The sequence below is a fragment of the Ambystoma mexicanum genome, chromosome 6q (genome assembly GCF_040938575.1).
Source record: "Ambystoma mexicanum isolate Mex_15411 chromosome 6q, UKY_AmexF1_1, whole genome shotgun sequence".
NCBI classification, from domain to species: domain Eukaryota; kingdom Metazoa; phylum Chordata; class Amphibia; order Caudata; family Ambystomatidae; genus Ambystoma; species Ambystoma mexicanum.
Window position 1 is genome coordinate 1,301,262,347 of NC_090937.1, and position 21,688 is coordinate 1,301,284,034.

Genomic DNA, 21,688 nt, shown 5'->3' on the forward strand with positions numbered 1-21,688 from the left:
TCTAGCAAACCCATCACATCCCACTGCCAATGCGTGTGTCTTGTAAAAAGAGAATACTAACTTTATGTCATTCCACATACAGCTGCAATTTGCGCATTTTAACAGGTTTGTCCAGCCCTCTGACATTCCAGCTCATGCATACTAGGCCTTCATCCACCATCTAGCTGACAAACAGGTCCACAGGAGCCAAACCAGGGTCAGGAGGGAATAACTCGAAAAAACTGTTTGTCCCAGCTAAGGGATGATCTTGTCGCACCAAGCGATTTTTTTTTTACTTTTGTCCACCCCATTTACCCCCACCCACAACCCCCTCCCAACCAGGGGAGTGACTTCCAACCTACCCATTAACCAGTAGTAACAGCAGTTGCAACTTTGCATGGAGGGCTGTGCATCGGTTGCAGCCCGGCCTGCTTCACACCAAATCGTAACATAATATTACAAGTATGCAGTGCATTTACAGCATGACAGTGCGGTTCCAAAATACATTTTATGAAAAAAAAAAAGCATAACCAGAGTTCAGTAACTGGAACGAGGCCAGATAAACCTGGATAAATGAAGTTTAAACGAGACTGGGTCATCCCGGGAAGTGTTCCTCAAGAAATTTCGCAGTCTCCTCGGGTATATTAAAGAAGAATACTTTCCCATCATGCTTGACCCTGAGCTTGGCTGGGTACATTGTGGCGTACTTCACCCCCAGGTCCTGTAGCCTCTTCACTGACAAGAAGGACCTATGCTTGTTCTGCACCATCATTGAAAAATCAGGATATAGATGGATCCTGCTAGATCCAAACATTAATTCTACTTTGGCCCTGGCCGCCCTGAGCATGCTCCCGGTAGTTGAGGACACGGGCGATTATGGGGAGTGGGGGGTGGGCCCGGTATGGGCTTGGGTGCCAGAGAACAGCGGGCCCACTAAACGGCAAATTGTGGAGAGAGTTTTGGGCCATCCAGCAGTGTCAACAACATCTGCTCCACAAAATCCTCCATTGGACCGCCCTGGTTATTTTCAGGGACGCCAATAATGCATATATTATTTCGTCTCGAACGAGACTCCAGGTCTTCATTTTTCTTACTAATAGACTGTACCTGCCTAGTGAGTGAGGACATATCTGCTCTCAGTGCTGAGATGTCATCTTCCATTCTCCCCCTTCTAGTCTCGACCTCAGCCACCCGTGCATCGGTCTTCTCCATTCGGGACTTTATAGCGTTGATGATACCTCTCATATAATTCAGTTTGGACTGTAACGCAGTGAAACCCTCATGCATATAATCCATCAACGGTTGCATTTCAGTAGGCTCCTCCAGTGTCAAAGGCTCGCCGCCATCCCCCTCAGTTCCTGCCTGGATTTTGGGGGCCGCCTTAGTGTATATGTTAATCAAGCTCTGTTTCTTGCTGTCTCCCGTAGTCATAATGAGGAGGCAGTGCCCCGGAGGGGTACCAGAAAATGTGCGAAAGGGAGGCTACTCCGGTATAGACAGGCCAAGACCTGCTCGGCCAGAGATGAGTGGGGTAAAAGCAGCCGCAGCAACCCTGCTGGGGTACTCCAATGTGGTGTGAAGTATCCGTGTAAGAGTCCTGGAGCCACTGCGACCACCGTCCCCTGCTGATATGATAGTGTACAGCTAAGGCTGGCCAACCTGTGATATGGAGGGATTAGGCAAGGGCCCTTATACCAGCAATGGGAGGGACCAAGGCAGTGAAAAGAAGGATATACCAAGCAGAAAAAGGCCTCGCCCAGGTCTTCCAGGTGTCACATTCAATCCATGGGCATTCCAACAATTAATACATGGCACGGGGAGGCCAGGGAGGGCCCTATGGTGCGTCTACAGCCTCCAGGATGATCACCATCAAGTAAGTCAAGCAAGGGGGGTGGGGCGGACCCCGATGCTCCCCAATCAGCCCAGGAGGCAGGGAGACACCACAGCACATTGTGCACTCACCAGAGTAGTTGTTGCAGGAGAAAGCGCCCAAGTGACACTGGGCTCTGAAGTATGTCAAGTCCCAGTATAACTGAAGAAAGGGTAGAGCGCCGACAGAGGCCTTGGCCTGCACCCCAGCCACCTTCCGGAACCAGCCACAGCCAGGACGGGAGGCAGACGGTGCAGGCCAGGGGAAGCAAAGGAGCTCCGAAGTTCAATCCTTATGGAGGGTTGATCCAACTGGGATGAGCACAACAATGCAGTTCCCATCAACGCTGGGCGAGTGCAGCACCCTCATGAGACAGCGATGATCGAAGCACTCAAGGACCAGCAAGGAGTAAAAGCACCCTTAAACCTACCCGGGCAAGGACCCGCCCAGGTCAAGGCACGCCAGAGACACCAAGCTCTGCGCTACAGGCAAATGCCCGGGATGTGGACGGGGCGTAGGAGCTTCTGTCCTACACCGCAGGAGTCAGCCACCAGTATCTCGTCCCAACGGGTTGGCCTCAAGGGGTGCATGCTGTCCCACGGCCCCAGAGCTGCCGCATCCCGTGACGCAAGGGCCGGTGCAATGGAGGTAGGGAAATGGCAGACAAGGATGAGTCCAGGTGTAGGGAGCCCCAGCTACAGTCACGAGTAGACCTTGCTTTAGTATAACAGACAAATAGGTGCCGTTAACTGCATCAGATGTACTGTACCGGTAGGTCCAGTCCTGCCGCCCGGGTAGCCAGAGCCGGCGGGGTCCAGGGACAGTCGGGGTCCGTTCTGTCACGGGATCCACTCGGTCCGCACCAGGAGCGCCAGCTCACCCGGGGAGGTCTTGCAGCCTTCGCGGCCCAGTTCAGCCTCGAAAGGATTGCGCCATTGAGTCTGCGGCGTCAGGTGGCTGGCGGGCCGGGCTTCGGCAGGCCCGAGCTGCAAGATGGTCACACCAGAGTCACCGCTAGCAAGGGTGCCACACCAATCACAGCCTGCAGTACAGCTAGGAGTGTGGAACAAGCCAAGCAGGCCCAGCACAGCCTGCTCCCACGGGAGCTTGGTATGTCAGCTAGGACGGCTCAGCACGGATAAAAGGTTGATGTCAAAGCTTTCCGACGTATAATCTGCTTCCTTATATTCAAAGTATGCACCTGTGAAAAGAGGATTACGATGTGAAGAGGTCCTAGCTGCAGAGCCTACAACTCAGGCGACCATCTTTATTGCGCTCAACAGCACCCCCCCCCCTCAAAGTGAAGTTATTTCTGACAATATTCACAAAATTACTGAAGTCATCAAAATGCCAATCTCAGAACTGAACAAGAATTTGGAAAGCACATGAAACGACCTTGTTTGAAAATTAAACACAATACTTAACATAGAAACGTACATCTGTTATAATATAAAAAGTATTTTCCTGCATAGAGCCGAGAGACAACATTGAAGGGTCCCATTTGCCTCATAAACATACCTGATAATCAGAAGACTTTCCTTTCTGGTTTACCAACCCACTTGGTCTAGTCAGATCCAGAAAGAGCTCAGCTACATTGGTAATATCAACATCAGCCAAAGGAGACGAGGCAGGGGCATTGAACAGGGTATACAAAGTTGGAAAGAAAGCTTCTTCAAAGATTTCTTGATTACTTCTGTCAACATATAAAAGAACACATGCATACATGGTTACTAAACATATGCAGAGCTAAGTACAAACATATATTTTATGTCTCTAGACCCTTCCTGTCACGCCAGAACTGCCTCACCATTGCCAAGGCAATAATTGGATCAAGGCTGGACTACTGTAATGCCCTACTCGCTGGGACCTCCAATAAAAACCTTGCCAAACTCCAGCTAGTCCAAAATAACACACTAAGGTCGGCCACAGGTACAGCGAGAAAAGACCACATCTCTGAAGTTAGAAGACAGGCCCACTGGCTCCCGGTGAAAGAGAATTGTCTTCAAAACACTCACCCTCACCCACAAATGTCTCTATGAACTTGCTCCACCCTACCTGACCCAAGGAATCACCAAGCATACTGCCACAAGACCCTTAAGGAAGTGCTACTCCAACATGATAGTCACGCCTAAAACGCGCAAGGTGCGCGCTGGTGTCCCCAGTTTTCCGACCCAGGCCGCCACACACAGGAACGCAGTGCCACCTCACGTAAGAATGATTGAGTCCCACCAAGCTTTTCGCAAAGCCATTAAAACCGAGCTATTTGTATGAAATGTACATGATATCAGTCTAACTGTAAAACGCATATCATGCATCTGTATGTAACTATACTTGTATCTGTGTAATTAAGAGACCTCTGGTCACCTGTCGAACCTCTGAATCAAAAGTCCAAAAGATTCTTGTAACAGCACCTCAATGCCCCCAGGCTGCAAGTGCGCTATACAAATGCAAATAAATAATAATTTATGCTTACACAATTTTAAAATCATTCAGTCATGTCAGGAGGGATCTTGATCAAAAGCTTTGAAATGCAACATGCAGTTGACTTTACAAAGTGTGGCAAATGCCATCTAATTCTCCCAGGAAGCAACTGAAACACATTACAAATGGTTAGACTTGAACGTGTCCTGGTGGTCACTACAGCCACCCAAGACCCTCCCGCCCCCATAGATGACCCAAGCAATAAGATTAGACACTTCACCATAATCTATTTTACATAAATTGATTTATAATACGCCTATACACAAGTGTTTCCAGGCACAACCAGGCCGGGAGGGGGAAAACGGGAGAAGACAAAAGATCTTACTAGGCCTAGTATCATTTAGATCTTGCAAGTGAGCAGACAAGAAGAGCAGGGGGGGGGGGGAGAAGTGCACCCAGTGGAACAGTGCCCTGAGATAAGTGCAGGAAGGCAGGGCCTCCAAGTGAAACATACCCAGGAAGTGGAAGGAAGGAACAAGTTACTTACCTGTAACTGTTGTTCTCCAGCATGGGTCTGGCATGGATTCACATGCTCATGAATATTCCCTGTCAGGCTGGGAATCCTCAGTAAAGAAAAAACCAGTATCAGTTTCGTTTCTGATCTGTCTTTCGTAGTAATAACCAATCACTGGTCTCTGCGTCATACTGACCACAGCCAATGACTACCCTCTACCTAAGCACCGCCTCTGGCAGCCATCTTCAGATTTGGAAGCACGTGAAGTGGCAGTATGACCAAGTGAAGAGCCGCAGAGGGGTAGGCGGGAGGGTTCGCATGTGAATCCATGCCAGACCCATGCTGGAGAACAACAGTTACAGGTAAGTAACTTGTTCCTTCTCCAGCATGGGGTCTGGCATGGATTCACATGCTCATGAATAATGAATACATAGCAGTACACACATGCACAACCACGGGAGGTGGCAAAGGCTCAACATTAAGCATTTTACCTCCCCACCAGGCTCACCTCAGGCGAACAGGTTGCGCAGCACTGCTTGGCCGACCCTGGACTCCTCCATGGAATCCCGATCGATGCAGTAGAACTTCGTGAAGGTGTGCGTCGACCTCCACGTAGCAGCCCTGCATATGTCCAGCAGGGGCACACCAGAAAGGAACGCCGTGGTAGCTGCGATCGCTCTGGTGGAATGGGCTCTCGGACGGCCAGGCAGCGGTCGGTTTGCCAACCGATGACAGTACATGATACAGCCGGAGAGCCATCTGGAAATGGAAGCCTTCGAGAGAGCCTTCCCCTGATTGACAGGTCCAAAGTTCACAAAGAGTTGGGACGTCTTCCGAAAACACTTTGTGCGGTCCACGTAGAACTTCAGCGCTCTAGCCACATCCAGCGAGTGCAAAGTTCTCTCAGCCGGCGACGAAGGCGACGGGAAGAATACAGGCAACACCAAGGGTTTGTTGAGGTGGAAGTCCGACGGTACCTTGGGCATGAAGGAGGGGTGCGTCCTGAGCACTACCCTCGTGTCGTGAAAAGTCAAGTACGGGGCCTTGCAGGAAAGGGCCTGGATCTCTCCCACCCGTCGTGCGGAGGTGATGGCCACAAGAAACGCTGTTTTCCACGACAGAAACTTCAACGGGGCCGAGTGCAGAGGCTCGAACGGCGGTCCCATGAGCTTGGTCAGCACCACGTTGAGCTCCCACGCCGGGGCCGGAGCCTTCACCGGCGGGAACGATCTGAACAGTCCCTTCATGAACTCTTTCACCAGACGATGAGACCACAAGGACGTCCGCCCCGTGGTTCTGGTGTATCGGGAGATCGCAGCAAGATGAATCTTGATGGACGCGTGTGCCAGTCCAGCTTTGGCCAGCGTCAGCAGGTACGGCAGTACTTGGGGAGCCGTAATCTGTAGAGGGTTAATCTTCTGTGCGTGGCACCAGACAGAGAACCTCTTCCATTTGTGTCCGTAGCATTTAAGAGTCGAGGACGCCCTGGCCTTTGCAAGAACCTCTCTGCAGTCGGCCGGTATGTCGTATCCTCCAAACTCTAGCGCTGCAGGAGCCAGGCCTGCAAGTTCAGCGATTTCGGGTCGTGGTGGAGGATGGCGCCTCCTTCCCTGGAGAGCAGACCCGCGTCCACCGGCAGCTTGATTGGCGGGGACGCTGACAAGTCCAGAAGGTCCGGGAACCATATCTGCCTCGGCCACGCAGGTGCGACGAGGATCATCTTGCACCGTGACCTCTTGCGCTGGTTGACGAGCCGGATTAGCAGTGGCAAAGGAGGGAACGCGTAGAGGAACAGGCCCTCCCAGGGGAACGAGAAAGCATCGCCCATGCGCCTCGCCTGGGGAAACCTGCTGGCGAACCTCCAGCACTTGGAGTTTGTCGCCGTCGCGAACAGGTCGATCTGGGGTGTGCCCCACCGTCGGAAGAGGTGATCCACTAGATCCCGCCGTAGTTCCCACTCGTGGCACAATCGCAGCTCCCTGCTGAGTGAGTCGGCGATGGTGTTTTTTATCCCTGCCAGATGAAACGGCACCAGAAACATCCCTTGGGCGACTGCCCAATGCCACAGGTCCTGCGCCTCCTTGGACAGTGCTGGGGACCTGGTTCCGCCCTGTTTCCTGATGTAAAACATGGTGGTGGTGTTGTCGGTGAAGATCCTCACCACCTTGCCCTTGAGGGACGGAAGGAAGGACCTGAGGGCCCAAAACACTGCACGGAGCTCCAGGACGTTGATATGTAAGGATTTCTCCGTCGGGAGCCAAAGGCCTCTTGCGTGCAGATTTTCGGTGTGCGCTCCCCACCCTTCCAGGGAGGCATCCGTGGTCACTGTCTCCTGGTGGGCTGGGGTCTGGAAGTCCATGCCCGCCGTCAGATGCGCGCGGGTGCCCCACCACCGGATCGCTCGTCGGAAACTCTCGTCGAGTGTGATCCTTTCCTCGAAGCTGCCCGTCGTTTGGATCAAGCGCGCGTCCAGGAACTCCTGCAACGGGCGCATCCGGAGCCTGCACATGGGAATGAGGTAGATGCAGGAAGACATCATTCCGAGGAGGGACTTGATGGACCTCACCTTTGCCGCGTCGGCCACCAACATCCGCTGCACCTTGCCCAGGATGGTCCTGGTCCTCTCCTCCGACGGGGAGGCCAGAAGGGACACTGTGTTGAGCCTCGCTCCCAGAAACAGAGCGTCTTGCGTGGGTACCAGGTGGGATTTGGCGTAGTTCACGGAGAATCCCAGGTCCGTGAGAAGTTGGACGGTCCTTGCCGTGTGAACCACGGCGAGCTCCCTTGTCTTGGCTCGGATGAGCCAGTCGTCCAGGTAGGGGTAGACGTGGATCCCTTCGCGGCGCAGCTGCGCCGCCACCGGTGCGAGGCACTTGGTGAACACCCTGGGTGCCGACCGTAGTCCGAAGGGGAGGGCTTTGAACTGGTAATTACGCCCTTGGACAACAAACCTGAGGAATTTTCGGTGCCCCTTTAGGATGGGAATATGGAAGTAGGCATCCTCCAAATCCAACGACGACAGGAAGTCTCCTTCCTCCAGCTGACCCAGGACGTGCTGGAGGGTGACCATCCGGAACTTTTGCGCCTTGATGAACTTGTTCAGCCGTCGCAGGTCCAGGATGGGGCGCCATCCCCAGTCTTCTTCTTCACGAGGAAGTATCTCGAGTAAACTCCGGAGCCCCGAAGCCTCTTTGGGACGAGTTCGATGGCGCCCTTCCTGAGCATCGCCTTTACCTCCAGGAGAAGTTGAGGGACGTGAAGTTCTTTCCTGGCCACCGGGGGGACGCGAGGACACTTTCTTTGAAACTCGAGCGCGTGGCCCCGGGCCAAGGCGTCCAGCACCCAACGGTCGGTGGAGATGGACTCCCACACGCTGACGAAGCTCGCCAGCCGGCCTCCCACCGGGGTGCTTCGGTGGGGGCCCGACCCCACGGCCGGTTCAATCCTGCTTTGACGAGGCTTTGCCGCCTTGTCCTTGGCGATGACGGCGGGGTCCGCCAGACTTGCCTCGTCCTCTGTAGGCCTCCTGAGACGACGAGCGGGCCGCTTGACGGTAGGAGAAAAAACCGCCGCCGGAACCTTTGGAGGCGCCCTTGCCTCCACTGCTCCGAAAGGGCGTCTGTCGTTGTTGCAGAACTCCAAGGGCCCGGGCCGTCTCGGTGTCCGCTTTAATGGCCTGAAGGGAATCGTCTACTGTTTTCCCAAACAGGTTGTTCCCATCGAAGGGCATGTCCAGGACCCTGGTCTGAAAGTCTTGACGGAAGTCCGTAGCCTTGAGCCATCCACGCCGCCTAAGGCAAACGCCGTTGCCCAACTGGCGGAACCCAGTGTCGGCGATGTCCGTCGCAACGGTAATGGCGTGGTCCGAAGCCACCTCACCTTCCTGCAGGATCTCCAGGGCCTCTGCCCTCTTGTCGTCCGGCAAGAAGTCCAGCAGGGGAGCCAGTTTGTACCAGAGCTCCCTGTCGTATCGGGCCACGATAGCCAAGGCGTTGGCACCTTTAATCGTCGCTGCAGACGAGATGACTCTGCGTCCCATAGCGTCCAATTTCTTTCCCTCGCCGTCCGGTGGGGAAGTCGATGTGGAGGCCACACCCCCCCCCCCGCTTTTTTCCTGGCCGCCGCGGAGACGACAGAGTCCGGGGTAGGCTGCGCCCGGAGGCACAGGGGAGCCGTGTCCGGGACCCGGTACTTTTTCTCGTACCGGTCTCTTCTAGCTGGCGTCGTGTAAGGGTTCTTGAGGAGGGTGAGGCCCTCATCCCAAATGTCGTCCAATAGAGGCACTGCGAGGACCGTCTTCCTCTTGGCCTCGCGCCGCTGATAAAGGAAACCTTCCTTCTTCTCCTCAGGGCAGAGTTGGAAAAGCTCGGATGCCCTGGCGATCATGGAGTGGAACGATCCAATCTCGTCGGGCGGAGAAGCCCTGGTGGGAGGCGACGACGGTACATCCTCGTCGTATACCTCGTCGTCCGTACCCGTCGCTGCCGTGTCAGTCCCCGTATCATCCCCTCGGGTGGACGGGGAGGAGGGCTGGAAGGGGCGTGACGGCTGAAAAGGAGGAGGAGGGTGGATCCTTCTTTTCTTGGTAGGGGGAACCCCAGAAGGTCCCGGTTCTGGGTCCCCCGACGGGAGAGGTTCCGTCGGCAACGGTAGTCTCGTCCTTATCTCTGAGCATAAGGACTGTATAGCCAACAAAATGGCCGCCGAGCCGTCTCGCGGCGCTGGCAGAGGGGAATCCGACGGGCGATCAGGGGCCCTGTCGGTACCCTCGACGATGTCGTCGTCACCTGCGTCGGGATCCATCCCGACGGGCCGGTCTTCTTCCATGCCGAGGCCATGGCTTACGACTTCGACCAGCTCCTCCTCCGAGGTTGAGGCTGAATCTACGACGACGCCCTGCCCCCCCCCTTTTCTTCCCCACTGGGGATTTCACGGGGGTCCTATCGATGGGCACAAAAGAGGACTCCCTCCGAGGTGGCAGGGAGACTGAGCCCCGAGGTCGCCACCACTGGCGTAGCCTCCACAGGCTGAGCCAGGGCCGCCGCGACAGACTCGATAGAGGGCTTGGCCGGATGGATTAAGGCCTTCACCACCTTAGGTGCGCTCACCGCCTTATCCTTGAGGGGGGGGGGAACAGTGCCTCGCTCCCCCTCTGCCTTCGAGCTCGACCGGGGCCTCTCTAGGAGCCTCGCCGGGTGCTCGGCCTTCCTCTTACCCGACCCAGGGCGTTGGCTCGTGGTTGATGGTGCCGGGGAGGGTGCGCCCAGCCTGGCGCCCGTAGAGCCCGACCGTTCGGCGCTCCCGGTGCCAGCGGACTCGCGGTGCTTGGCCTTATGTTGGACCCCCGTCGCCGGGGCGTCCTCAAAGGTCTTAGAAGACCGCTCGGATTTCTTCCTCTTCTTCTCGCCGGACGGGCTCTTCCCTTCCAGCCAGTTGGCGAGACGTTGATGGCGGTCCTTCATGGTCCGCTCCGACATGTTGCCGCAAAACGCACAGTCCTTCTCCACGTGCGTCTTGTCCTCATGTAGGCAGTAAAGACAAAAAGAGTGTTCGTCCTCCTTGAAGACGTTCTGCAGCTGGCATCCAGGGCAGACCCTGAACAGCTTTCCGGGCGTCGAGCTTCCCTTCTCCTGGGCCATGACCGGGCCTAAGAAACTTCTGGAGTCCTCCAAAAGCGTAGCTCGACGAAATCTTCACCCTTGAGGGGCGCAGACGAATCCGACACGGGTCCCCGTTGATCGGATGGAGAGTCGGTGGAGCTTGAGGCTCTTTTGACCGAAAAAACGAAGTTTTTGAGAAAAAACGTGAAAAAATAGCACTAACGCTCGAGAGCAATAGCACGAGGATCCCAACACATGAACGTGCGGTAAAAATCTGAAGATGGCTGCCAGAGGCGGTGTTTAGGTAGAGGGCAGTCATTGGCTGTGGTCAGTATGACGCAGAGACCAGTGATTGGTTATTACTACGAAAGACAGATCAGAAACGAAACTGATACTGGTTTTTTCTTTACCGAGGATTCCCAGCCTGACGACGGGGAATATTCATGAGCATGTGAATCCATGCCAGACCCCATGCTGGAGAAGGCTAGGTGGCAGTGCAGGAGGGCCCGGAGCCAAGTGCTAGGGACTGGGCGGGGGGGGGGGGGGGGAGGGGGGGGGGAAGGTGTCCTATATGACTCAGAAGCACCAGGCAGCCAGTCAACTTAACAGCAGGACGAAGGGAGGCATGGCAGAGGGAAAGCAGAGAGTGGCAGGGAGGCCGTTCCAGAGGGAGGACCGGGCAGAGGAAAGAGCTACCATCCAGTATCTGCTTGGAGAAGCGACTCACCCATAGAGAATTGTAGGTATTTATTTATTAGCATTTATATAGCGCACAGCAGCCCTCAGGCATTGCGGTGCTGTTACAGTAAACATGTCTGGTTACAGAGAGCATAACAGTCAAACAGATGAATGCAGTGAGCAAACTTTATTACAGACGTTTGTTTGGTTATGCATACTTAGTTACAGTCAGAAGCAGGTGGGAGGAGAAGGAGTATCAGTTCAAGAGTGTGGTTTTTAGACTTTTGCAGAAAGAGGTGAGGGATGTTTCAGCTCGGAGGGCTTTGGGCAAGGCGTTCCATAGTTTGGGGGTTAGGTAGGGGAAGCCTATGCCCCCTGCTTTGGGTCTTTTGATGGGTGGGATGCACAGATGGCTAGAGTGGTGTGTTCTTTTGGGGCGCATAGAGGTGTCTCTGTTGATGGTTTCAGATAGATAAGAAGGGGCAGAAAGGCTAAGGCTTTGGTCGGTTAAGGTAAGAGTCCTAAATGTAATTCTTTCCTTGATTGGGAGCAAATGGGCATCTCGTCTAGCTTGTATGATGTGGTTTCTTTTATGGATGCTGAGTGCTGCTCTGAGCACGTTGTTCTGGACAACTTGGAGTCGGTTTAGGTTTTTTGCTGATGTGCCTGCAAGAAGCACATTGCATTAATCTAGTTTGGCGCCAATGGTGGCTCAGGCGATAGAGAGGCAATTTTGGTTAGAAAGGAATGGTTTGATGGCGTTGATTAGTTTAGTGGTGTGGGCAGACGCAATGGCACTAACCCGTTTGTTCAGGGATAGGGTGGAGTCAAGATGGACTCCAAGGGTCTTAACTGAGGTTGAGACGGAGATGGTGGTGTTGTCAATGACAAAGTTGCTATATTTTTGGTTTAATTTGTTGAGTATTTCTTTAGGACCTAAGAGGATGATCTCCGGTTTGTCTCTGTTGAGGCATAATCCGTTGGCTGCCATCCAGGCTTGGATGGAGGAGTATATTTGGAGAAGGGCTGCAGTGTCGTGGTCATAGGAGCCAGTGAGGAGGTTGTATACGAATTGTTCGTTTTACAACTGTTCGAATGACAATTGACCTTTTCACAATTGACCGAATTGTGAAGGTCAATTGTACCATATATGTGGGGACCCCCCTACAACCCTCCACCCAAAGCCAACCCCCCCCCCCCCCCAACACCAATTGTGAAAAGGTCAATTGTGACCCTTTAAATTCGGTCAATTGTTCATTCGAACAATTGTAAACAAACAATTTGGGTAATACCAGTGAGGAGAAGGAGGACTTGTGCATCATCGGCATAGTTGGTGTAGGCTATACCAAGGGAGTTCAGTTTGTCAAAAAGGGGCTTGGTGAACAGGTTGTATAGGGTGGGCACAGTGCAGGAGCCTTGGGGAACACCACAGTGGATGGTGGTGGCAGTGTGGGCGAGTCTGAGAAGACTTTCATAGCTCTGCCTTCTAAGAAAGAGGTTATCCATGAAGTGGCTTGTTCAGAGAAGTGGGCTGCATTGGTGGGATGGGAAGTAAGTATTTAGTGATCCACAAGATCAAATGTAGGCGATGGGTCCAGTAGCAGTAAGAGGGCTGGTTTGCCGTTGTACATTATCTTGGTTATTTGGTTTTTTAAGTGCAAGGGGGCAGTTTCTGTGCCATGGCCTTTGCGGAATCCAGATTGTCTTTTGCCTAGAATGGAGTTGGATTCAAGGTAGTGCTGGATCTGGTTGTGGGCAGCTTTATCTAAGATCTTAAGCAGAAATGGGACGGTGGTGAGGGGGCAGTAGTTATTTGGGTAGGAAGAGTCAAGGGACGGTTTCTTAAGAAGGGGGCGGACTCGCGCTTCGTTGAGGCTCGACGGGACGATACCGGAGGTGAATGATGCATAGATGAAAGCAGTAATGAGGGGGGTCAGGGCGTCAGCGCTGTCTTTAATGATGTTAGGTGGACAAATGTCACCTTTGCATGTGGAAGGCTTCAGGTGCAGGAGGAGGGTAGTAACTTTCGTAATAGAGACGTCTCTGAAGACAAAGAGGGGGGTGCTTCTGTACGGGGGAGGTGAATGTGGCGGGGGGGGGGCAGACTTAGGCAAAGCATTGTGCTGGGCTTGTATTTTGTCTTGGAGGAGGGAGATTTTGTTTAGAAGTGCTGCCTGCATACTGATGCACCAGGCTTCATCTTTCAGGATTTCATCGGGACTGTAGGGTGATGAGATCTTTGAAGATAGAGAACAGCTCTTTGGACTTGGCTTTAGAAATACGGATGTTGACGTGATTGGATTTAGCGTGGAAGATAGCTTTTTTATATTGCTTCGAGATTCTTTTGAATTCTTTATTGGTGGAGTCACAGGGGTTGGACTGCCAGTTGGTTAGGGCCGCCCGTTTGTTTGAGCGGAGGACTAGTAGGTCTTCCGTGAACCATGAGTTAGTGATCATGGATTTCTTTTCTTGTTTAGCTTCAATTAGGGCTATAGTGTTGATAGCATTAGTGAGAGTTCGAGAGTAGATGTCAGCAAGGGTGTTAGGGTCCCTGGCGAAAGGGGGCTTAAATTCCTTGACATCTAGGAAGGCAGAGGTTGTCAGCCGTACATTTTTTGGAGCTTGTGGACAAAATTGGGGAGAGGGGGTAGGAAAGAGGATTGATGGTAGGCTGAGTGCGGATGGAGAATTGGATGCAGTTATGGTCCGTCCAAGGGTATGCCAAGTTGGAGGTTATTGTGGAGGAACAGTTATGGTCTGCGACCAAGTCAAGGGTGCAGTCTTTGGAGTGGGTGGGGTGAGTGATTTTTATGTGTGAAGCCAAGGTTTTTGAGATCTCTAGTGAGGTCGGAGGCTGCTTTGTCTTTGGGGTCGGAGAGACCGAGGTCAAGAGCACCAAGTAAGATTGTTTTGGTAGAGTTTATTTAGACTATTGGTGTGGAGGAGGTGTCCTTGGAAGTCGTTGGTTGCGCCGGGCGGCCTATAGATGACGTGCATGTTTATGGAGCAGTTGGCAGATAGGGATAACTTAGCTGTGGAGGTGTCAGAGTTGCCTTCCCAGGTGTGGTGGCAGAGTCTGACAGGGAGCTCATCTTTGGATATGAGCGCAACACCTCCACCTTTGGAGAGCTTTCTGTCCTAGCGGAGGATGGAATAGCCCTGTGTGAGAGTGAGTAAGATGGCTGGACCTGAGGCCTCATTAAGCCATGTTTCCGTGATGGCAAGTAGGTCTAGGTCATGAGTGGAGATGAGATTGTTGATCTCGAGAGCATGAGCTTGTAGAGATCTTGCATTAATGAGGGCGCATTTAAGGGCGTGGGTGGGTCTGGTCTTTCTAGGGGGTGGGGGGAGTGGGAGTTAATGGGGTATGGGGAGGGAGTGGCTGAGGATGTGGCAAGGCCAGTAGGGTTGGTATGGGGGGTCCCTGTGCGATTCCGGAGGTTGTGCGGAGCTGAAGTGGTGTGGCATGCTGGAGCTAACTTACATGGTTTGTGTTTGACTGAGTGATGTGTGGGTGTGAGTAACTTTGGTGCTAGAGCCTAACTTAAGATTTCTTCTTGCCAGTGGGATAGGGAGGCTGGGGTGGGACACAAGCTCTGTGCGTGCTCTGAACCTGGAGTTTCTAGTTACACCGTGTTTAGTAGGGAAGTGGGGGGTGCTTATGGCGGGGGCGCTCATGGTAGAGTTACCTGGCTAAGTGAGCTTGTATGGAAACAGTGGAGGTGGATGTGGTCGGAGTAGTTGGGTCAGAGTGCATGAGAGAGATTAGGGTGATGGCTATTGCAATGAGTGAGGGAGGTGAAAGTGCAGTGGGAGGTGTGTTACGAGAGGTATACATGAGGGGAGACGGATGAAGTAGGGTAGATACATTGGTCTGCAAGGTGTATGCTGCCATGCTAAATGCAACATACAGTGATGCGGCACAATGGGTTAAAAATGAGGTGGTCAGCGGTCCTGCCACCATGGCTATAAGCAATAATAATGGGGCTAGATGTAGCGTTTAGTGTTAGGGGCACGATGAGCTACAGTGCGGTGGTCCTGGCACAGTGAGCTAAATGCAGTAATCCATTTGCAGGCACTGTGGACAAAACACAGTGGGAATGGGATGCAGTAATCAGTTGTCATGCACAGTAGAGAGAATGGAGTATTCAATTTGTAGGCACAGTGGGCAGAGGTGCTGTGATCAGTAAAACTGGCAGGGTGGGCTGCGGTAATCCAAGGGTGCTGGGTGTAACGTTCAAAACGGCGCTCAGTGATCAAGGCGGAGAGCCACGGTGTAGTAGTCAGGGGTGAGATGGAATCATACAATGTTCGACGCACAGAAGGCTGCGGTGCAGAGGTCAGCAGAGGGCAGCGGAGTGCTTTGTATGTTGTTCCTGCACACATGAGCTAGCTTTGATGGACAATTATAGGCACAGAAGGGCTAGATGCAGCGCTCTGTGAGATGTGCAGTGCTTCGGTGGGTGGCGAGGTTGTGATACACGCGGAGGCATACAAGATAGACTGAAAGTTTGGAGATAAGGCGTGTGAGGCGGAAGTTGCGGACAGTTTCGTACAAAGGGTATTGCACTTATCAGAAGGTCGGGTGCAAATTGGTGATAGTGTGGCTTCAAACTATGCTTGGAGGAGTCAAAGTGCCATTTTAAAAGGGGCCAAGGAATAGGGCGTAGGGGCAGAGTTCCCAGCCTTGGTCTCTGGCAACTCTGGGCATGCTTGGGACAGGCGCCTTTGGAATTGGGCCTTAGGAGGCGAAATGGAGATGCAGTATATGGATGGCTCCAGCCAATCCACACAGCCTAGCAAGGCTGCCTGGTTGTGGTAGACAAGCAAAGGGCTCTGGAAGGAAAGTACTTAGGAAGAGAGTGTTGGAGATATTGAGGGCTGGGGCCCCAGAAGGCCTTGTGGACAATGCAGAGGGTCTTGAAGTTGATTCACCGGGAGTCAGTGTAGGGAATGAGGCCAAAGTTAAGTCTTGCGGTCATGTTTTTGATAAGCTGCAGAGGGTAGAGTTAGGTAGATTGAGAACTAGGATGTTGCAATAGTCAAACCTTGAGAGAACCAGAGCTCTGGAGTCAGTGAGCTTCTGGGGGAAGGTGAGAAAAGGTAGAATACCTCGGAGGAGGTGCAGTTGGAAATTGGACTTTTTAGAGATGTCTGATATGTGGAGAGAGTGGAGTCAAAGATTACCCCAAGTTTTTTGCCTCACAAGAGGGCGAGGGCATAGGCCTAAGGGAGGCCGGCCAGAATGAACGGGGAAAGGCGGGAGTAGGGGTCCAAATGATAAGGATTTCTTAAGACAGAGATCATTTGAGGCGCACCATGCCTGTATAGCTGAAAGACAGTCGGGGATGAGCAAGGAGGAGGCGGCGGCGGCGGCGAAAGCAGAGGGTAGCCTGAAAGAGCTGTGTGTCATCCACATAACACTGAAAGTTAAAGAAAACGGTAGAGATCAGTCGGGCCAAGGAAGCCAGAGACATTGAAGAACCAGGGCGAGAGGATAGATTCCTTGGGAACACCACATGTAGAGAGTTTGATGGAGGAGAGGACAGACCCAAGTTCAACCTGGGAAGGTCAGTTCAAGAGAAAAAGAGGATAGCCACGTCAGAGTCTGATCCATGATGCCCAGGGTATCTTGGAGACGAGTGATCAGGATGTTGTGGTTCACTGTGTCAAAGGAAGAAGAAAGGTCAAGGAGGATGAGGACAGAGGGAGAGTTAGAGTCAAGGTTAGAAAGCAAGTCTTCACAGGTGTTCAGGAGAGCAGTTTCCGTGCTTCTGGCTGTTCTAAATCCAGACTGATGGTCATGGAGACAACCAACAGATTCAGTGTGGAGTGTTAGTTGGGAGATTGCCAATTTCTCAAAGAGTTTGCCTGGGAAAGGAGTAACTGAAATTGGGCAATAGTTTGCCGGGAAGGAGGGGTCGGCAGAAGGTTTTTTGAGCAAGGGGTGCTTGAAAGGAGAAGGGAATACTCCATTGGCGAAGGAGTGGTTGCAGAGATCGGCCAAGGCTGGAGCAAGAGAGTCAATGTTGTTCCGAATGGTTCTGGAGGGGCAGGGAGACACCGGTTTGGATGGGACTTTCATAGACCAGACTTGCCTGGAAACCTTATTAAGTGAGACAGGAGAAGGGTGGAAGGGGGGCCCAAGGAGAGCCAGGGAGAGGTAGGGGAGCAGATGAGGGACAACAGGTTTTTGTGGCGAAATGAGAGGCCGGGGCCAAGCAGAGGGGCTGGGTGGGTGTGGTAGAGGAAGATACTACAGTAGGATTGGCCAGCTCCTTGCAGATTTGAAAAAGTTTGGCCGTGTTAGATGCTGTGAAGATGCAGGCTTGAATGTAGACTCTTTTTTAGAGAGGATGGAGAGTCTATATTGCCTTTGAAGTAGGCACAAAGCCAGTTGGTCAGAGGGTGAACCTGAAGCTCCCCCTTTCTGTTCAGCTGCTCTGCACTTGCATTTCAGGTCAGCCAGGTCGGAGTCGTACCAAGAATTGCCCTTTTTGGCAGCCTTCATGCAGATCCTCATGACATGGGCAAGGATGTCAAGAATGTTAGAGATGGAAGGGTGAAAGCTGGAGAGGGCTGTGTCAGAATGGGAGTCAGCCGCAGTAGTAGGTGGAGGAAAAGGCTGCCACTGAGACTCTCTTCATGGGTCGGATGACTTTAGGATGGTGGCAGTGCTGGGTGAGCCATTTCCAGGGGAATAGGACGCTTCAAGTGAGAAGAGAGAAGAAAGTGCTCAGTCCAGGTGAGAGGGTTAGAGGGAGGAATGTGAGAGCCTCCAACATGTGTCTGGCAGAGTGGGTCAGACCAGAGGGTAGAATGGAAAGAGCCGCAAAGGTTGCAGAAAAAAAAACCCTGAGGAGTCAGGAGATTCCAGGTGGATGTTGAGATCCCCAAGGAGGAGGAGCTGGGAGGTAGAGGAGAGAACAAGTGAGGTCAGCCCACTCAGAGAGGAAGAGGGTGGCCTGGCCAGTTGGCCGGTGAAAGGTGACCACGTCAGAGAGGAGCCAGGAGAAAAGAGTCGCTGCAGACCATGCATTCAAAGGAAGAGTACGCTTGAATGGGAATGATGGAGAAAGGAATCCACTCAGGAAAGATCAGGGTAATTCCGCCTCCGGGCCTGGGCACGGATCTTGTAGCCCTCAGGGAGAAGTGTGTCAAAACTCGTGACAGACCTGGCCTTAAACCATGTCTGGGCAAGGGCGAGAGCATCTGGATCCAGCAGTTAAAGGAGGTGGCAGAAGTCAGAGGAGTGTTTGACAGCCGATCGAAAGTTAAAAGTAGCCGTGTGGAGCAGGTTGCCACTTTTGAAAGCCTTCTGGGGAGGGGTACAGGGAACAGGGGTCCCCTCCGCAAGTGGCAGGGTAGCCTGGGAGGTAAAGGAAGGAGGAGGCAGAGGAGCCAAGGAAGACATGGATGGCAGAGTGGCTAGAGTGGTGGCAGCCAAGGGAGTCAGCGTAGCCAGGAGGGAGGCATCAGGCAAGGGAGCCAGAGGGGCAGAGGACGAGGGAGGCAAAGCAACCAGGAGAGCCAAGGCAGGCAAGAGACCAGAGTAGAGTGTTAGGCAGAAACCTGTGCAGTTCCCTTGGGGAACACTGCAAAAGATTTAAGACTACAGGTATAGCAGTAAACCCACTTGGTAGCAGTCTGCACCACCCAGATTTACCTGGTAGCTGTGGCTGAGCAGTCAGACTTCCCTCAAGAAGAGTTAGGCAGTATGCAAAGTATACACAATATGTATTCAGACACAATAGCACAAGCAAACACTGACCAGAGCTTGGTTTCAAAAGTATATAGTTATTTATTTTCAAGAACACATAAGTTGAAAACACTCTAGCAAAATATAGTAAAACACTCTAAACACAGTTATATGGAAAGCAGTCCCAATCCTTATTCCTATCTAGACAACTCTAGGTTAACACCACATAATTCAAACAGAGGTGAGCGCTTAACGTTAGATGACACTCTAGTAGGTAAAAAGAAGGGAGAAGGAGCAGAATTAGGATAAACACACCACTCTAAGGTTAAGAACACTTTTTGTAAGCTCAAAGAAGCACAAAGTCACAGGTGAGCAAAAGTCACTAAGCAGGGCCCACTCTTAGAGCAGACAGAGCGAAAACGTGCCCAAGATCACACAGTTTGTAGGGATTCAGAGTCTTGCAAAAGAGTTCGGAAAAGAGTTAGAGAGGCTTAGAAAGTTTAGCCAAAGTGTCCCAGGCAATCCCAGGATCGAAAGCCGGGGGCTAAAACTACCCCGTACAGTCGGTGGCAAGGGAAGCCAGGCGGAACACGGTACCTTAACGGAAAGGATCCTCCAGCGGGGGCAGTTGTTCCAGGCAGTGGCAGCAAGGCTCGACGTCGGTCAGGGGAGAAGAAGATCTCGCTGAAGAGCAGAAGAAGAAGGTCGTTGCACTGCCCGGGAAGAAACCAGCCGCGGAGTCCTCCGGTTAAAGGGTTGTACCGACTTTCGCGGTTGGGGTAAAAGTGGTGGGTATTCCGGTTGCCGGGGTGCTTGGCACTGGCAAGGCGGCCACGAGATACCTCGAAGAGCGGAAAGAAGGTGAAAACTGGTTGTCCCCACCAGTCAAGGGAAGGAGCCACTCCGTTAAGAGTTCTCCTCGGTCGTCGGGAAAAGTGGTGAGATGGTTCACCAGGGCTCCACCGGCGGTGTCGTCGTAGCAGATCAGCTCAGCTCGTCCCTCGTTGGATTCTTAGGTCCTGTGGCGACTTCTGAAGTTCCAGTCCCCAAAGCCCTGCTTTTATGCAGCAAACCCCCATTCACCCAGCCTAGCTGTCACTCAAACATGCTAAGTGGTGAGCCGGCCGGCTCACCACTTGGGCCAATCAGGACGGAGTGCGACTTGAGTTACCTAGGTAACTCAGTCCAGGGTGCCTAAATCCCCCTCCACCCCTCCTAAGTACCCCAGACAGAGTGGCACCACTTTGGAGGGCTTCTGTGGAGAAGCCCGCCAAAAGTGGGACAAAGGGCTCCAGTTACAGAGGCAAATGCCAACGCCATTTTAGCATCAGGTTTTGGCAAAAAATCCCAACCGGAGTTATAATAATAAATATATAAACCGGCGGTATGTTTAAGGCTACCGTAAATAAATAATTAAATGTGTTAGCCTAAAACAATGGGAAATCCCATAGGAAAATATTCGCGGTCGAATATAAAACGTAGTTTCCACTGCCACCAGCCAAAACTCGATCAGGGGGGACGGAGACGTGCCCCCTCGACTAACAGACCCTGGGGCAATCGAATTGCCCCAGCCAGTACGTCCACAATATGATGGTTTGTACTGGTTCTGTTCAGGATTTAAGACTAGTAAAGTCTTTGGTGACTTTACATGCCCTGGGAGACAGTAGTCAGTCCCAGGGTATGGAGTCTATGTTGGGGAGTCCCTAGGACACCCCTGGGTTACGGCACAGAGGGTGCTGTGTAACCCACATCACAAAAATATATGAGGCCCTATGGAGTAAAAGACCCCATAGCCCATTCAACACAAGGTTTAACCAAGAAAACACACTTCAACATGCCCAAGAGTGAGGGTAAAAGAGTCTCACTCTTGGCAGGAGAAAAAAATAAACCCCAGCAATCCAGCAAAGCTGCTGGGGGACTCACTAGGTAGGGAAATTCAGCCTAAACAGAGAATTCTCCCTAAAACTCGCCCCCCCCCAGACTAAGGGACAGGAGGATTTAATCCACTCCTGGATGAACCTCATACCTCTAGTCGATGATATACATCCTAGAGAGTCCATCAGCATTTTGATGGTGACACCCTGACCTGTGCTCAATGGTGAAATCAAACCCTTGCAGGCAGATTGACCATCTCAATAGTTTTGGATTTTCCCCTTTCATTTGCATTAACCATCTCAAGGGTTGGTGGTCAGTCTGAATAACAAAAGTAGAACCATACAAGTATGGCCTAAACTTCTTCAGTGCCCACACAATAGCAAAGCATTCTCTTTCGATAGTTGCCCACCTTGTCTCAGGATCCTTCAGTTTCCTACTGATGAAGCAAATGGGGTGCTCCCTACCCTTCTCATCCAGTTGGCTTAGAACTGCACCTATACCTACATTGGAAGCATCAGTTTGTACAATGAAAGTTTGGTGGTAGTCAGGAGCTCTTAACACTGGAGCTTGGCAAAGAGCTCTCTTCAGTTTTTCAAAGGCCTGATTGCACTCCTCATTCCATTTTACCTTTTTAGGGAATTTGGGAGAGGAGATTACATTCAGTGGAGAAGCTATGGTCCCATAGTTCTCAATGAAATTCCTGTAATACCCAGTGAGGCCTAGGAAAGCTCTCACTTGGGTTTGAGTAGTTGGTGTTGTCCAATTTTGCACAGCTTCAATCTTGCTGAGCAAAGGCCTTATTTCTCCACCTCCTACCTCATGTCCAAGGTAGACCACCTTACTTTGAACGATCTGGCACTTACTGGCTTTGATTGTCAAATGGGCCTGTTCAAGGGCCTGCAACACATGTCCTAGGTGGTTCACATGCTCCTCCCAGGAGTGGCTGAAGACTGCAATGTCATCCAAGTATGCCATGCAGAAGTCTTCCATCCCAGCTAGAACTTGGTTCACCATCCTTTGGAATGTGGCAGGTGCATTTTTTAGTCCAAAAG

The 21,688-nt window shown here is 52.3% G+C and overlaps 1 protein-coding gene across 2 annotated transcripts in view; it reads right to left on the reverse strand.

Annotated features, from left to right (window-relative positions):
• NCAPG (non-SMC condensin I complex subunit G) overlaps positions 1 to 21,688 on the reverse strand; it is an 859,779-nt gene that overhangs the window by 412,373 nt on the left and 425,718 nt on the right. For both annotated transcript variants that reach the window (XM_069631905.1, XM_069631906.1), the window contains exon 17: positions 3,368 to 3,542. In XM_069631905.1, the coding sequence (XP_069488006.1) occupies positions 3,368 to 3,542 (175 nt within the window). The remainder of the gene's footprint in view (positions 1 to 3,367; positions 3,543 to 21,688) is intronic.